The sequence below is a fragment of the Electrona antarctica genome (assembly GCF_951216825.1).
Source record: "Electrona antarctica genome assembly, chromosome: 11".
NCBI classification, from domain to species: Eukaryota; Metazoa; Chordata; class Actinopteri; order Myctophiformes; family Myctophidae; genus Electrona; species Electrona antarctica.
Window position 1 is genome coordinate 41,087,018 of NC_136792.1, and position 18,494 is coordinate 41,105,511.

At 46.2% G+C, this 18,494-nt stretch overlaps 1 protein-coding gene across 1 annotated transcript in view; it reads left to right on the top strand.

Moving 5' to 3' along the window:
- The window catches only part of numbl (NUMB like endocytic adaptor protein), a gene marked incomplete at its 5' end in the record, with an annotated part of 33,489 nt that extends 18,705 nt beyond the window's left edge, over positions 1–14,784 (top strand). The window contains 5 exons of the mRNA XM_079513863.1: positions 211–351; positions 3,018–3,240; positions 4,202–4,474; positions 10,772–10,960; positions 12,106–14,784. Coding sequence (XP_079369989.1) covers positions 211–351; positions 3,018–3,240; positions 4,202–4,474; positions 10,772–10,960; positions 12,106–13,283 — 2,004 coding nt within the window. The 3' untranslated portion in view covers positions 13,284–14,784. The remainder of the gene's footprint in view (positions 1–210; positions 352–3,017; positions 3,241–4,201; positions 4,475–10,771; positions 10,961–12,105) is intronic.
- Between the last annotated feature and the right edge of the window lie 3,710 nt (positions 14,785–18,494).

Sequence of the window (18,494 nt, forward strand, 5' to 3'; positions counted from 1 at the left end):
GTATAGTTTCAATAGATAGTTTGTATAGACTTTTTATTTTCATATTATACTTTTTAGACGGTTTAGGTTCTTGATTTACTATCTCTATGCATTTCATGGAAGTCACTCTAGACCAGAGCGTCTGATAAATGCCTAAATTGTAAATTGATTCACTCTGACCTCTCTCTCTCTCTCTCTCTCTCCCCCCCCCCCTCTCTCTCTCTCCCTCAGGACCTCATAGTGGACCAGACCATAGAGAAGGTGTCGTTCTGTGCTCCGGACAGGAACTACGACAAGGCCTTCTCCTACATCTGCCGAGACGGAACCACCAGACGGTGGATCTGCCACTGCTTCATGGCCCTCAAAGACTCGGTGAGACGCTCCATACAGCCAGTAGTGGCACACCAGAAAATGACTGTATGAAACATTATCGGGCCAGAAACATCTCCATAATATTCTATATATATATATATATTATTTTGTTTTGTTATTGTTTTGTACATTAACGCCCTACTTATACTGCAGCGTCACACAGATCTACAAGCTTGAAACACGACGTGAGCTTGAGCTTTGAGCTTGATCTTTGAGCTTGTAGATCTACTACTTTTTCTACTTTTGCTACCCTGAAAAGTAACAGTTTCCACCCGACCGACAGAGACGATATTGCCGCTGTTGGGCAGAAACCTCACACAATGACACACATGCACATACAGTTCCAAAACAGAACACAACCTGTCAGTGTGTGCCAATGGTTCTAATCAATGTAGTTATTATTTCGCACACAAGCTCTTGCTCATAGGCTACTTTTCTTTGGTTTAATATTTATAAAACCTACAGACACACTTAACCACTTTTCACTTAAAAAAAACCCCAACGTGTTGCATTGTCATGACGCATTGGCGAGCTTGTAGATTGGCTATTTTCGCAAAGTTTTGTGCCACACTGTCAAGGGACGAAGTAGTAATAAACACATCTGAAATATGGGGAGACAAGGTTTCCACCCAACAGCGACGGACATGACTCTTGAGCAAGCAGGAAGGAGAGACTATAGAACCAACAACCCCACTGTGTCATCTGCTCTTCGACTGGCTTTAGACTGTTGCTTGGATTATTAATCTGAACGGAACACCACAGGCCTGTGGGATTAGAGGAGGGGATTAGAGAGAGAGAGAGCAGCCTGAGTGGTTACGTACAGTACAGTACAGTACAGTACAGTACAGTACAGTACAGTACAGTACAGTACAGTACAGTACAGTCTCTATGCAGCTCTGTCCCGTCTGCCTTGTGTCACCTTCCCTCCGTCTCTGCATTTCTCCTTCTCAATCACTTCCGTCTCACTATTGGCTCTTTTCTGGCTACGCAAAACATGCTGTGCCGTGTAACACATTTCCCCGGGTTCTGGATTTGTTGCCACCCGGCTCGGTTTCAGTTCAGATACCTGTAAGGTCAGCTCAACGTAATTTGTGACCGGGTCTGGCAAACATTTCAACACCTAGCTGGCTAGCCTACTTTGACTTATAAATGTATACATTTAATTTGCCCAAATCAATAATCAGTTGGAATGAAAACTTTCTTCAACATTCAAGCTGTGTTAATATGAAAAAAACAAACGAAAATCACAAAAAAAAAAGAAATCAAGTTTATTTTAGATTTTCTGCCATTTCATTATAGGCGAGATGAGGACCATTTTGCTAGACCTGGTCACATTTGGTCGTAATAGCCCCCAACTTCTGGCTACCCAGTACACAGAACTCCAGTTCCGACGTTACCCTTCCAAGTGGGAAACGAGCGTTTAATTTCACGTCAAGGACCCCTCAAATTGACATGACTTTGGCCAGGGACCCCCAGGAGACGAGATTTGTAATATAAAATACGTTTGAAATTATTCAAGAATTCTCAAAGAACTGCAGACGCACAAGCTTCACAGCACGTCACGAAAGTGACGCGCTGTGACGGTGTCGGTGGAATTAGTTGCACTCGCTGACACAGGGCATAACCTCTGCTTGGCGTTTGACAAAAGGGGATTTAGAAGCCGATAATTTGTGGCCGCATCCGACCTGTGTTTGAAGCGCTTAGATACTGCATAGGCTTAGCTCCAAATGATGACCTGCTTATTATTCTGCAAGGTTGAATTGTGAGACGGGCCGACATGCACAACTCTGCAACAGTCTAAAAGCATCATTGTTGTAATTACGAAACTGGACACGCAGGGCCCTATTTTCGTCAGTGCCTTTACCCCTCATCCCTAAACTTCTTTGCTTTTTGTAGGCTACTATTTAGAAAAACATCTTAAAATTGTTCAACTAGCTTTAGTAGCTTACTAGCCGCTCTACATCGACATGTTGACCAGAACATGAATCGCCAGAACATGTTTTTTTAATGGGCGTGGCTAGCGATTTTAGGGCTGGATCCCGCAGTGTACAGCCAAAATTGAAGGCATCATTCAAAATGCTTTGGAGCATCTAACTGTTCCATTAAAACACTGGTACACCCTGTCAGATTAAATCAGTTCAATGAACCACCCCTGCAAAAGTAGTGAATAGGCTCTAGCATCACAATTTTCATCACATTTTAACAACTTTATGCATTTTTATGTCAAACTCACAGCGCTGCACTTTGTGTGGCGCTGCAAGCTTGTACATCTGAAAAAATGGCATAGATGTTCTGTTCTGGGGATCCACTGGCACAAAATATCCTGAGATAGGGGTCCTCTGCCAAATATATATATCACTTTGGGGGGGTAAAGGTTTTTTTAAAGTACATTTTATCCCACGATTTTGTAACCCATTTTTTCACCCAGTGTCAATTATCTAATGTGATCCTGGGCTCTACACTCCCTCCGCCAACCTGGGGAGAGCAACAGACTGACCTCATGCTTCCTTCAATGCAAGAGCATCCTAGCCGCTTCTTTTCACCTGACGGGGTAGTTTCCGTAGGATTCCGTGGAAGGAACATTTCAACCAGTTCCTTTCCGCTTTGGGGGGGTCCTTGACTTGAAAAAGTTTATGAACCTACTGCGTTTTTGTGGGTACCACCAGGGGGAGCGTCTGAGCCATGCGGTGGGCTGTGCCTTCGCGGCCTGCCTGGAGAGGAAGCAGCGCAGGGAGAAGGAGTGCGGTGTGACGGCCTCCTTCGACGCCAGCCGCACCTCCTTCGTCCGCGAGGGCTCCTTCCGCATCACCGCCTCCTCCTCCGGCCAGCAGGGCAGCGGCAGCAGCGGGGAGCGAGACAACATCTTGCACCTGCAGGAGAAAAAGAAAGGTAAGAAGACACCATAGACATATGAAGGTAGACACCTCTTCCGGCTCTGGGGAGGCGCATGTCAAAATTGAAGGCACAATTTTCCCAAGATTCCTTGCGAAGCGCGTGTGTAATGGAAGTCCCCGTCTCCCGAAAAGACGTGCTGTGATTGGCCAGTAGTCAGTTGAGTGACAGCGAGAGACTTGGAGGAGTCGCATGAGTGACGTCACTTGGGCAGCGACGCATCGTGCCTTCAGCGCTTCCCTATATGGCACTACTGCTTGACTTCCTGCCTTCAATGGAGACACGTCGCTCCAATGAACTGCAGCGGCCAGAGAGGCATCTATATTTGTTAATATCTATTTCGTGTCCACGGTTTTTACTGGGAACAATTTTGTGAAATTTGACACAGAGCTGGAGTGATTTAACCTAATTGTGATTTAACCTAATTCAAAATAAATAAAGATAAAACAACATTTGCCGCTCACCTTTAATATATGTACAGTATATGTTATAGTATGATTGGAAAACCAGTCGGATTGAAAATGGAGTGCTCGTTTTCTTCGAGTACACTTCCTGCGCTACCCCAAACAAAACTCTTTCTGTTGAACTCATGTCCTCTCTGAGTCTGTCAGTGGTGGAAAGTAACTATAGTACATTTACTGAAGTACTGTTGTACTTTGTTGTACTTTGTTTTTGATTATTATTACACATACATTAACCACTTCAGCCCTGTAAACATTAATGCCATTTGAAAATAGCCTATCTACAAGCTCACAATGCATACTTTTTCTTAACGGACCAGGCAGTGCATCGCGGGTTCAAGTCCCGTTCCCAACGATCATTGCTGCATGTCCCTCCCTGTCTCTCTCTCCCTGTTTCCTGTCTATCTACACTGTAATCTAGGCTATAAATAAAGGCAGAAAAGACCCCCCCCAAAAAAAGTACCTTTTCACACCACTGCTCTCTCTGTCCCGTCCAGACCTGGCCTGTGACGTCATCCCTGCCCTGCCGCCCGGCTCCGCCTCTCCTCCCGAGGGGGCGGCGTCTCCCGTGGAGCGCCATGAGCACGGCGGGCCCAATGCCATCCCCCGGCGCCACGCCCCCATCGAGCAGCTGGTGCGCCAGGGCTCGTTCCGCGGCTTCCCGGCGCTGAGCGGCAAGAACTCGCCCTTCAAGAGGCAGCTGTCGCTGCGCCTCAACGACCTGCCGTCCACGCTGCAGCGCAAGACCGACTACCAGGCCAGCAACCCTGGTGAGTGAGTGTGTCTGTGACCGACTACCAGGCTAATAACCCTGGTGAGTGAGTGTGTCTGTGACCGACTACCAGCCTAATAACCCTGGTGAGTGAGTGTGTCTGTGACTGACTACCAGCCTAATAACCCTGGTGAGTGAGTGTGTCTGTGACTGACTACCAGGCCAGCAACCCTGGTGAGTGAGTGTGTCTGTGACCGACTTCTTAAGTGACCAAAATATTTGTATCCATTATGCATGATTTCTGGATATTCCTTTAGACTAGGTGTTCGAATGCATTATCCGCAGTGAAATGCGATTCCTCGATGTCGTGCAAAACTGCAAATGCAAATAACGGTCTTTGTTATGAGATGTTAGTTATGGCTCTCGGCTCTTCTTCACCAATTAGATTATCGCAATCAGCAGCTTGCCCAAATTGTTGCATTTTAAGATGAGACCAGATTCAAACTCAAGCATACTTATACAGCAACCAAACTGCTCATATTCCCATTGCTCTACTATTATATCAACATTGTTATGATGTGAATTTCAAACAAGTGCCCGCCCTGGACCCAGTTGTCTACAGTCGACTACAGTGTGCATACTAATGGGCTTGCTAGCGCCTTGAATGCCTTTGTGCAGCAATGTCTATTTACACATTCCGTAGCCCTTGGATGCGTTTCACGTTTGCAAATGTTATGCATATCATAAACTATTTCTGGATGAAATCATATCGTCTCTGCCGGGTGTAAACCTCATTATCTCCAAAGCTGGTACTTTCCAGGATTCAAATTCGAAAGCTTTGCGCTGCGTTTCCAGCTTGCAGATCTGCTACTTTTGATGCTTTTGTGTGTGTGGCGTAGTATCATGATCAGGTAAGGGAGCGTTTATTTACGAATAAAAACCCAGAAGAAGTTAGAATATGGAGCTAAGAGGTTTCAGCCCGACAGGGACGGAAAGGCGGTTGTTGAGTGTTCTCAACAAAGGGTCAGAGTTTCAGTGTCGATGTCAGAGGCCATGTGACTCTGAGAGGATGCGGGCTGAGAGCTTTAATTTATTGGATAATTGATAGTCTTAACACGCACGCACGCACGCACGCACGCACGCACGCACGCACGCACGCACGCACGCACGCACGCACGCACGCACGCACGCACGCACGCACGCACGCACGCACGCACGCACGCACGCACAGAGACTCCAGATGCCAGCACATACACAGATGCCATATGTGCCCACTCACAGGATGACTACTTTGAGCCCACTGCTGTACATACAGAGTGGAAAATAAGAGGCTGTCGTTGGGCAGGAACCTCGTATCGCCATGTTTAAAATCTTTGTTTTAGATTTTTCCCCCGGAAATGGATGTCCTATACGTCGCACAAGAGTAGTGAAAACAGCCGATCTACAAGCTCACACCGCCTCGCGAATACTGTTGCTGTCGGGCTACTTGATCAGACTACTGCGTCGGACAAAAGCATGAAAAGTAGCAGATCCACAAGCTGGAAGCTTGTAGGTCGGTAGCAAGCCCCGGACACCGAGAGGAAGCATGGAAGCTTGTAGGTCGGTAGCAAGCCCCGGACACCGAGAGGAAGCATGGAAGCTTGTAGGTCGGTAGCAAGCCCCGGACACCGAGAGGAAGCATGGAAGCTTGTAGGTCGGTAGCAAGCCCCGGACACCGAGAGGAAGCATGGAAGCTTGTAGGTCGGTAGCAAGCCCCGGAGGAAGCATGGAAGCCAAATGGACATGCTGGCCGATCATAGGTACCGCAGCTCGAGCGGCTTTGGGCCTGAAACATGAACGTGCCGCGAGCTGATACTCAACAGCGGCGGTGCTCGTTCATGAATCGCACGCATGCACGGTACTCGTTCATGCTTTTCGGTTCATTTAGGCCCAAAATGGGCGGAGCGCACCACTTTTCCAACCCGGAAGAAAAGGGGTGAAAAGGGAGTATGCGCTGGGTGAGCAACTCCATGCAAGTGGATGGGAAATCCGGTGCAGTCTCTATTATTTATAAGAGAGAGAGAGAGAGAGAGAGAGAGAGAGAGAGAGAGAGAGAAAGAGGGGGGGTAGATAGAGAACCGATCACAAGGGTGGTCTGTGCAGAACAAAGCAACAAGCCTTTACATATACAGTAGTCAACAAGGCTTCTTTAAAGGGAGACCTTTATGTGTTCCCCTTTGGTTCCCCCCATGCTCCCTGCACTGGTTCTCCCCATGCTCCCTGCACTGGTTCCCCCCATGCTCCCTGCACTGGTTCTCCCCATGCTCCCTGCACTGGTTCCCCCCATGCTCCCTGCACTGGTTCTCCCCATGCTCCCTGCCCTGGTTCCCCCCATGCTCCCTGCCCTGGTTCCCCCCATGCTCCCTGCCCTTGTTCCCCCCATGCTCCCTGCCCTGGTTCCCCCCATGCTCCCTGCCCTGGTTCCCCCCATGCTCCCTGCCCTGGTTCCCCCCATGCTCCCTGCCCTGGTTCCCCCCATGCTCCCTGCCCTGGTGCCCCCCATGCTCCCTGCCCTGGTTCCCCCCATGCTCCCTGCACTGCAACGGCCCCTGGTGCCCCCCATGCTAATCACACTGACAGAGAGACACAGAAAGAGAAAGAGAGGGGGGGGGGGGGGGGGGGGGGGGGGGGCAGTGTGTGTGTGAGAGAGAGAGTTTCTCTTATTCATTTATTGAATACTTTATTAGTCAGAAACTTACAGTAACAGTGGGCCTCATGCGCCAATAAGTTCCTAACTTTTCCTCTTACATTTCTTCCTAAGTGAATTCCTAAGAGAAGTCCAGTCAGATTCATGAAACGTTCTTAAGTAGGCAGAATTGTTCGTAAGCATGTTCTTATGATGATGAATCCAAATCCTCGTAACTTGAAGGGGTGTGCCAGTTCATTTAAATTATCATAGGTAGACGCCCCACATATCCTAATTAGCATCCTAATTACCATAGGGAACCGCCCCACCAATCCCATATAAGGCATTGGGAATTCACTTTCCTACCTGTGTTCACCCAGATGGGTGTAGTTTTGCATGACTCCATGGCCTTGCCTGCAGTCACACCTGTGTGTGATTGCAGCTCACAGGACCTCACACATAGAAATAAAGTTGAGTGAAGTCAAGAATACCTAAACTAAAGTCTAAATATGGTGGAACACCAGACTCCAAACATTAAAAATCAATAATACTGTGGAGGTACTGAAGTGAACAGAAATTTTCACATTTTCAATATTTCAATATTTTAATATTTTCAATATTCATGAATGTATTTTATTATTTATCTCACAATAGTCAACTGGGGGGGGGGGGGTGATGGCGGGGGGGGGGGTTATGTGGTGGGTATGGTGCGTTTGTTTGGGTTGGGTTGTGAACTCTAAACCAGTGGTTCTCAAACATTTTCATGTCAAGGACCCCCAAATTGACATGCATTCTGCAGACCCCCATATGAAAATATTTTCTGCTAGGGTAATGTTTTGAAGATTTATCTAAATGTTTTGAAAATAGCCGATCTACAAGCTCAAAATGGGCAGTAATGGGACGCGTTTGTGAGCTTGTAGATTGGCTATTTTCAAAGTATAAAATGGGATTAAAGTGGTAAAATATTCCATATTTTGCTGTGGACTGCCTGGAACTTCCTCAAGGACCCCTTGAGGTCCTCAGACCAAACTTTGAGCATCATGCAGATGGCGCTGTTTTCCCTTTATGTTTTCAGATTGCACTTAAGAACGAAAAAGGCACCCTAAGAGTGCTCCACAGTGTGCGTAGATTCTGTTCTTACCTACGAACAAATCACAGCTAAGAAAAGATTGAGGGATCCCAAAACCTTCTTAAAAACTTCCTAAGTGGGTCTAAGAACAAATTTCCTCTTAAGAACTTCTTAAGAACGGTTGGCGCATGAGGCCCAATAACTTTCCCATGGGAGGGAGAGAGAGAGAGAGAGAGAGAAAGAGAGAGAGAGAGAGAGAGAGAGAGAGAGAGAGGGAGGGAAGAAGAGAAGAATGGGAGAAAGGAGGATGGATGGGAGGGAGGGAGGGAGCTAGGGGGGATGGGAGAGGTGAGTATAGGAACTTGGAAGGTTAGAGGGGGAGAAAAGGGAAGACAGTAAAGGAAAAGAGAAAAGAAAGAAAGAAATTAAGGCTGTAATGCAGTCTCACAGAAAGTGAGTGGAAGAAGTGCTTTTTTTTTTTTTTTTTTTTAAGATATTTTTTTGCGGCTTACGCCTTTTATTGGTTTTTGAAGGGACAGACAGTAGGCTGACAGGAAACGGGAGAGAGATGGGGGAAGACATGCAGTAAAGGCCGTGTCGGGCTCGGGAGTCGAACCCGCGGCACACTGCGACTGGATCACCAGTCGGGTGCCCAGACGGTTACGCCACCGCCTGGGCAAGAAGTGCTTTTTTAACTTAAAGGGGCATTCCACTCATTTTCAACATTTTACTATGACATTAATATACCTTAGAGCTGTTGTGTGGAAATAATAAAAAGGTTCCCCCATTCTGTGTTTCCTAGAACTAGAGGTCTGAAAAAAATCATTAACATGGTGAAACACATCTTGATGACATCATCAAGATGTGTTTCACCATGTTAATGATTTTTTTAAATAATTACAGTTCTAGGAAACACAGAATGGGGGGACTTTTTTATTATTTCCACACAACAGCTCTAAGGTATATTAATGACATAGTAAAATGTTGAAAATGGGTGGTTTTCCCCTTTAAAGTAATAGTAGCAATACCACAATATAGAAGTAATCTGTTTTCAAAATGTTACTTGAGTAAAAGTGAATAAGTGAATGTAGTAGTATAGCTTCCCACCAGTGACAGAAAGATGAATGGGTGTGAACTACTGTGTCTTCTTCCATGTAGGAGCTTCAACAATGCACTGCCTCTGTCTGTTGTGACCTCAGTGGTGTGGAGTGTCTATTTATATCTGCGGAAAGGATGTGGAACAGTGTTGCCAAGTCTGCTTATTATAAGCCACTTTGAGCTTGAATTCCTGTAAAATTGCGGGTTGAAAATCGCCTATTTTCAACAAATCTGGAAAAAATATGGAATGTTTTTGAAACATTGGACTGACATGCCCTAGAGCCTATAGACAGTATTTTGGGCTTGTTTTTATAGACCTGGGTTGCTTGTTTCTTTCCCTAAATCTGGCAACGCTGATATGGAAGTATGGGGCTGTAAGCCAGTTCCAAGCCAGAGGAGCCGAGAGCAGAGAATGGGGACATCCTGTCTTCAAATCCACTGCAGGCCCCGTCAGTCTGACAGACATATTGGGGCTGAGTCAGAAGAAGGGGTTTTGTTTAGCATGCTGCTGGATTATATCATCTCTATACATAACACACTGCACATTCAATAGAGGGTATGCATGCGCATGCATAAAGTGAGTGGCAAAGTGAGTTTAACATTGTTTAACGTTGTTTAATGCAATCAGATATGACTTTTCTGTTTGGATGTATGGGCTGTCAAGAGTCAAGACCATGCAGAAAGTAGCTTTTTGCCACTCAGGATGCATTCCTGCATAACTTCCGGGTATGATGATGAGGTCACGCGCATACCCTCTATATTGAAGCTGTGTAACATCAATTTGATTTGTCTTTTTGTTGTTTTGTTATACGGTAGTACCGCTCACAACAAGATGACAACAAGAAGTTGTCATAAACGGTATTCGTTAAAGGGGAAAACCACCCATTTTCAACATTTTACTACAGTATGTCATTAATGTACCTTAGAGCTGTTGTGTGGAAATAATAAAAAAGTCCCCCCATTTTGTGTTTCCTAGAACTGTAATTATGGAAAAAATCATTAACAAGGATAAGGATAAGGATTTTTTTCAGACCTCCAGTTCTAGGAAACACAGAATGGGGGAACCTTTTTTATTATTTCCACACAACAGCTCTAAGGTACATTAATGACATAGTAAAATGTTGAAAATGAGTGGAATGCCCCTTTAACTATAAAATACATCAATAGATACATTTCCAGTACAATTCCGGTAACTATTATTATTTATTTTTTTAGGGCATGGGGGAAACGCTTGAATTAATTCAATGAATTATGACCGAACCACGGCTCCACGTATTCTTTTCAACCCGTTTTTAGGGGGATATCCTTATGAACACAATGCCATGTTTGTTTCCCAGATCCTTGCTGGTTTCCTGCATGCTTTATAGATGAATAGATGACTTATACGTAGATGTCTCTATCTCCCTCTCTCCACCCCCCTCTCTCTCTCTCTCCATCTCTCTCTCTCTCTCTCTCTCTCTCTCTCTCTCTCTCTCTCTCTCTCTCTCTCCTCTCCCCCTCTCCCTCCCTCTCTCTCCCTCTAGGGTTGGAGATGGACATGGGGGTGCCACTAGGCGAGGCGGACAGTAGCATCAATGCCCTGTGCAGTCAGATCAACACCTCCTTCACCAAGCCGCCGGACGAGTTCTTCTCCAACCCTCCGTCCTCTGCCAACGGCGGCCCGGCCTGCGCTGTGCCCCCCATCCTGCCACCCCCGCCCGCTCCACTGCAAGGTGACAACCAGCAGGAACCTGTTCTGTTCTACACTGCAGAACAGGACAGAAAACTGTCGGACAGAAAACCTCTTATCTCCATATTTTTACTTTTTGTGTTTTTCTAGCCCCTCCAACGTTTGGCTTTCGGACATTATACGCCACAAAAAAGCATCAAAAGTAGAACGTCTTCAAGCTTGATATGCGGTGCGAAGTGACACCTTTTAAGCTTCTACTTTTGCTCAAAATTAATCCTGAAAAGTAACCGTTTTGGACATATGAGGTTTCTGACTGACAGAGACGATGTGCAGTATTATGCAGTATTATTCTGAGTGGCCAAAGAGCATTGACCACGCCTCCAGGTCTTAAGTTAAGTAATAAGACCTGGTACTTATGACACGCATAATACTGCATATGTCATACTGTATGTCACATTAGCACAGTTCGTACGACAGGCGCAGATTCATCGTGCTTAAAAAAATGTCAACGAAAATACACAAAATACACATAATAATTATGTATGATTTAAACATAAGAATTAATGCAACACAATAACGCATTTTGAACAAGCTGGAATTTTATGTTACAACTAGTCTAGCCTCCTAAAAATTAAAACATGAACCAGAATCTGACTGAGGCAGGAAGCATCTAACTTTAGAAATGTTCCTTAGATGATCTGGGTTTTGCTCACACATTTCAGGAAAAGGAAAAAGATATGTTCCGATTGGATCCAATATAGCTATAATTTAGTCTTAATTTAGTTCTTGTTATACTTTGCATTGGTTAAATATTTAGAAAAGTCACTTTGCAATGATATACTGAGACACATTAACCCATTAAAACCGGTAAAACACTTTTAGATTTTAGTGTTGGCTATTCAAAAAATATAGCAAAGCTACAAGCTTGCTGCATTTTTGAATAATTTTGAATAATTTCTAAAATACAAATCTTCTCTGCTGGGGAGGTCCCTCAGATGAGGGCGTCCGCGGGCAAATACACATCAATTTGGGGGTCCTTGGCACGAAAAAGTGTGAGAACTACTGACTTACAGTAGAAGGCATTGGTAGAATCGGCCTCAGGTCGTAATGGGTTGATCAGAATCCTACTCCATCCCAGTATTTACTGATGTGTTTAATCTCTTCATTGTCTTTCCTTCTGGCTGCCAGCCTCCTGGGTCCAGACGGAGGCGGTCCCTGTCCAGTCTCCTCCCCTGGGGGTCGCCATGGCGACGCATAGGCAGAGCGGACACAGGCGGACGCCGTCGGAGGCCGAGCGCTGGCTGCAGGAGGTGGCCATGGCGGTCAGGTCCCAGCAGCAGACACCGCCCCCTACCCATCCCGCAGCCCTCCCCGCCATCATCCCCAACATCCCCGGCCCGCCCACTATCATGGCCATCCAGCCAAGTCTTCAGGCCCCCGTGTCCACTGTCGCCATGTCCCTCGCTTCCATGTCCAACCCTCTGCTGTCGGGACCCTCCTCCACCGTCGCGAGCCAGCCCGCCATGTCCCTCCCGCCCCCTATGGCACTGTCGTCGGTTCCGCTCATCCCGGGCCCTCCGATGTCGGGTCCCCCGATGTCACTCCCCTCCATGTCCATCCCCACCATGTCTGGACCGAGCATGTCCGGGGCCCCTATGATGCAGGGGCCCCCCGGCTCCCTCCCCAGCTTCCCCTTGGGCTTTGACGGCGCGCCGGCCCCGGTGGGGATGTTCGCCGGCCAGCCGGCGCAGCCATCCTTCGTCCCCATGCAGACCTACATGCCGGGCCTGGCCAGCAGCATGACCTACCCCAACAGCAGCATGGCATACCCCAACAGCAGCATGACCTACCCCAATGCCGGCGTGGTGCCCGTGGTGGGCATCACGCCCTCGCAGATGGTGGCCAACGTCTTCTGCACCGCCGCCGGTTCTTCCTCCGGCGTGGGGGGCGGCAGCGCCGGAGGAGCAGGAGCCATTAAAGTGGGCGCAGCGCTCGGAGGCGCCGGGCAGCACCATTCTTTCTCCGGTGCGATCGGCCACACCGGAGGCTTCCATTCCCCTCCGTTCTCCTCCACCCAGCCACTGTCGGCGGCCGTTAACGGCCTGCCGCCGCTCCGCAGCGCTCTGTCCTCTGCGACCGCCATGGCCCTCCAGAACGGGACCTCCACCGACAACGCCGGGAACAGTGGCAGCAGCTGGCCACCAGAGGGCAGTCAGCTGACGGCGCCGCCTGCGAGCCAGACACAAGATGTGGACCGTTTCGAGGCCAAGTGGGCTGCACTGGAAACCAAGCCAGCCTCTCAGCAGCCTGCGGCGGCCAACCCCTTTTCCAATGACCTGCAAAAGACATTCGAGATCGAGCTCTAAAGCTGGAGTTTAATCTCGTTTAGCCCTATACCACTAGCCCTGGAGTTAGCCTGTGATAGCCAGGTGCTAACCTCCCGGCAGCTCCACATAGACTGGGAAGGTAGGTCCTGGAACTAGCCTAGCATCCGAACCATGATAGCCTAGCAACTTGCTAACAGCTCCAGAAAGGAGTTTGGATGGTCTAATCAAGTGTATTGCTTTCTTTAGTTTGTACTCCAGCGAGAGCGAGGAAGGGCGTTGGGAAGTTGCTGGGCCGTATCTGAATTATGGAGGCTGGATTTCCTAGCTCACTATAGACCCAAACCGGATTGGACCGACCCTTCCAGCCTTCCCTCTCACCCACTTCTCTTCCTTGCTTTTGCTTCTTCCAGTCCGGATGTATTCCACCCGTTCCTGTGTTTATATGCATCCTGAAAACAGCAGGGGTCCAAGTTGCAGTTTCTTTCTTTCTTGTTTTCTTAATGGGAGCTCCACTAGAAGCATTCCAGTCCATGAGGTGTTTCTGCAGTTTGTTTTGATTTACTTGTGGAGATATTTATGTCCACGCAGAGATTGATTGGTTGACTGCTAAGAGATTGCCATTGCTATTAGCCAAGCACAGTGAAGAGGGTTTTCATGCCCCAGGAAGGAAGCCAATGACGTGAGACACCCCAACAAAGAGGAGACTCACTGACCAATAGTCGAGGAGATTGAAAGAAAGGCCAAAAGGATGTGTTTATTTATTGGTTTTAATTTCTTTTCTTTTAACAAGTTATATATATTATATAATATATATATCGTTGAAGCGCGATTTGAAAAGCAGTATTCTGGGAGATTGTCCCCCTCCGCCAGCCCCCCATACCCCTACCCCATATTTATTTTTTTTGTACATGCAAAAGGACTGTCAAAACAGCAGATGTGTGTGTGAGGAGGAAAAGGGAGTTATATTAGAACATACATAACTTGACACTATACAAAACAAACCAAAACATCAGGGCTGCTAGCACAGCACTACAGTACACCACAGTAATGTGTGTGTGTGTTAGAGATAGAGAGACAGAGGAAGAGAGGCAGAGAGAGAGAGTGTGTGTGTGTGGTGCGATAGAGAGACAGAGAGACAGAGAGGAAGAGAGGCAGAGAGAGAGAGAGAGTGTGTGTGTGTGTGTGTGGTGCGTGCGTGCGTGCGTGCCTGCGTGCGTGCGTGCGTGTGTGCGTGCGCGTGTAAATAGCAGCATGCTTCTGTAGCACTCATGTGTATCGCTCCACTGCTGCTAAATCCGTTGCCTTCCCATGGCTTTCTAGCTCAATGGTTCTCAAACTTTGTCATTTCAAGGACCCCCAGTGGACCTGTAAACAAATCCCTAAGGGTCCATTTAGGTCCATTTGGTTCCATTTGTACACTCTCAGAGTAACAAAGATGTAAGGGTCCATTTGGTTCCATTTGTACACTCTCAGAGTTACAGAGATGTAAGGGTCCATTTGGTTCCATTTGTACACTCTCAGAGTTACAGACATGTAAGGGTCAATTTGGTTCCATTTGTACACTCTCAGAGTTACAGAGATGTAAGGGTCCATTTGGTTCCATTTGTACACTCTCAGAGTTACAGAGATGTAAGGGTCCATTTGGTTCCATTTGTACACTCTCAGAGTTACAGAGATGTAAGGGTCCATTTGGTTCCATTTGTACACTCTCAGAGTTACAGACATGTAAGGGTCCATTTGGTTCCATTTGTACACTCTCAGAGTTACAGACATGTAAGGGTCCATTTGGTTCCATTTGTACACTCTCAGAGTTACAGACATGTAAGGGTCCATTTGGTTCCATTTGTACACTCTCAGAGTTACAGACATGTAAGGGTCCATTTGGTTCCATTTGTACACTCTCAGAGTTACAGAGATGTAAGGGTCCATTTGGTTCCATTTGTACACTCTCAGAGTTACAGACATGTAAGGGTCCATTTGGTTCCATTTGTACACTCTCAGAGTTACAGAGATGTAAGGGTCCATTTGGTTCCATTTGTACACTCTCAGAGTTACAGACATGTAAGGGTCCATTTGGTTCCATTTGTACACTCTCAGAGTTACAGAGATGTAAGGGTCCATTTGGTTCCATTTGTACACTCAGAGTTACAGAGATGTAAGGGTCCATTTGGTTTCATTTGTACACTCAGAGTTACAGACGTGTAAGGGTCCATTTGGTTCCATTTGTACACTCTCAGAGTTACAGAGATGTAAGGGTCCATTTGGTTTCCATGTGTACACTCTCAGAGTTACAGAGATGTAAGGGTCCATTTGGTTTCATTTGTACACTCAGAGTTACAGACGTGTAAGGGTCCATTTGGTTCCATTTGTACACTCTCAGAGTTACAGACATGTAAGGTCCATTTGGTTCCTAATGCTCAATCATTTAGCTGGGGACATTCCCTGGGAACCCCCTCAAGGACCTTCTTTGAGAACCACTGTTCTAGCTCCTTGCCCAGGGAACCGGAACGCATCCAGATCACTTCAGGACAACCCAAACAAACACTCTGGATTTACTACTACTCTTTACACGGCAGTTGTTTTTAACTCATCAGAAAAGAAGAAAAACAAAACTTGTTTGAACTGAGCAAACAAACAATAAAAGAAAAAGAATCCCAAGGAGCTCTAATAATAAACTCTGGAACTTTTATGTCACTATTCAAAACACTGTGGAACTTGGTCCAAATAAATGATGCACTTACATTCCGTACAGACACAGGGTACAGTCATATGTCACGTACAGGCGTGGTGCTCATTCACCACTGTGTCACTGCAGGACTACCCGGGAGAGACTTTGACCAGATGGAGGAGAGAGAGAGAAAGCAATCTCCACGGCTAAAAGGGATGTTCACAACCAAGCGCGATAACTATAGAATGTTAAGTGGAGTTCACGCCGCATTCTCCGCAACACGATATAGGCCTAGTTATAGTTGTATGGTAGTTATAGTGGTCGGTGTAAATGGCCCTTAACTAACAGGGGAAATAAAAGATAGTGCCTCGCACGGTCCACGTACCTAGTAGTGGACAGACAAGTTACAAGTCGCGTTGAGTTGAATTGATTAAGATTGGCAGGTCAGATCCATGGAAACTGATGATTTAGATTTTCAACCACATTCCTAGTTGGTTTGAAATGCGTTTCGAGTCTGATTCATGAGAAAACAGAGGGATAGAGGAGAGTGAAAAAAAAGAGAAAGAAAATCAAAAGTCCCCTTCTGAATGAAGAGAAGGATAAAGATAATAGTGCTGGAGGATGTCTGAAGAAAGGGTGTGAAGGAAGATGGGGCGGAGGCCGGTGAGGATATCGTCACTATAGGGCGATATCTTCTGACTTGTTGTGGTTTTGAACTTTTCTTCCTAAAACAACGCCCTACTTGATCATACTACAGCGTCACACAAAAGTATCGAAAGTAGCAGAACTGCAAGCTGGCCGATCTGCTACTTTTGCTGTTTTTGAATTTGAATCTTGAAAAGTAAAAGGTGTTGGACAGGTTTCCACCCGATAGAGACGGTATACGCCGTATTCAAAATCCATAAACAGAGTGTAGTTAATTGTCTGCGTCCCTTTTTTGGAAGTCTAACACTTTCTTATACTAGCAGTATACTGTAGGTCTACACAAATCAACAGGCACTTTCAGCATCATATTCACTTGCATCTGCAGAATAGAAAAATGGCTCAACTTCCATCAATATTTCCTGCAGAGTTACAGATCATACGACTGTGGCCACATAAACAGGAAGTTATTCTTTTGTGTAACAAATGGTATGCGCAACCCTCTATACAGTATATATTCAACAGCCGCTACACGACAATGTGTTCCAGTGCTTTTTAATGCGTTTTGGCTTTACTTGCAAGCATGAATCATCGGAGGTGTGGTCCGTTGAAGAAGAAGAAGACAACATTGCAAAACGTGCAAGGTGTAAAATGTGCTTTGTAGAAGAAGGGCTTTTTGGGTGTAGAGGAGGTTTTATGGCATATTTCACACAGAATTATAAGCTTCCTCCTCCGTTTGGTTGTGATTCCCTGATTTTGAGCATCAACGTTTTTTACTTGTTGCTTGATTTTGGTGATAGAACCTTTTCATATTTATAAATTACGGTTCCCCTCCCCCAACCAAAACAATTCCCAGTTGTAGGCTAGATGGACAAGTAAATATGCAAATCTTTCAATTCTGACAACCGTGGGAGATGGAACCCTGTAATTCGTATAGATAGCGATTTCCATCTGGTTTCTTCTGACCAGACCAGACACATCTCTGGTCGAGAGAACCACTAAACCTTTGAGGGGAATTCCACTGGATGCCTCCGCTCCACCACAGCCGAGTTTCCCCTCTCATTAACTCCAAATTATGGCTCAGTCGGCCAATCAAGCCCCCTCGGTCTGTGGCAGGGATCCCGTCTGATAGGCCCCCACCATTAAGCCACGCCACGGACCCCCCATAACTCTCAGACGTACAGACCTGTAAGGGTCTATTTGGTTCTATAACCATCAATCATTTAGTTGGGGGACCCCCTGGAATCCCCACTTCCCAAGGACTCTCTGGGGGTCCTCGGGACTACAGTTTGAGAACCACTGGCATAGGCTGTCTCCAAAGAGGACTTTAAATGTATATGACATGGGCCCTAATTTATGTGATCTCTGGGCCCGCCCATGTTTTTGTTTTGTTTTCTGGACAAACAGGACAAATTCCTCTCTCTTCCATCCTCTCCTGTCTTGTACGAGACGAGAGTGAGTCACTCGCGAATTTGATGCTTTTGTTTTGTTTTCTGAGAACATTTTCTCCCCAGGCTCTCGTTAAGCACGCCCTCCAAAATAAAATAAAAAAGATGTAGGTTATTGTGTTCCATATTAAGCAAACTAAATGACCTCATGAAGTTGATTGTAAAAAAAACAAAAAAAAACATAGTTTAGTGATGGTAACAAAAAAGAGAAAAGAAAAATGAACAAAACCAGTGGAGTTTATTTTTAATCTTTATTTACAGAATTTTTGTATTTAAACCTACATATTTGTATTGTAATTACATTGTACAAAAGATAAATAAAGTAATATAATATTACATCTGCTCATGTTACATGTGTGAGGCTTTGTTTTTATTTGTCCTGTCTGTCTGTCTGTCTGTCTGTCTGTCTGTCTGTCTGTCTGTCTGTCTGTCTGTCTGTCTGTCTGTCTGTCTGTCTGTCTGTCTGTCTGTCTGTCTGTCTGTCTGTCTGTG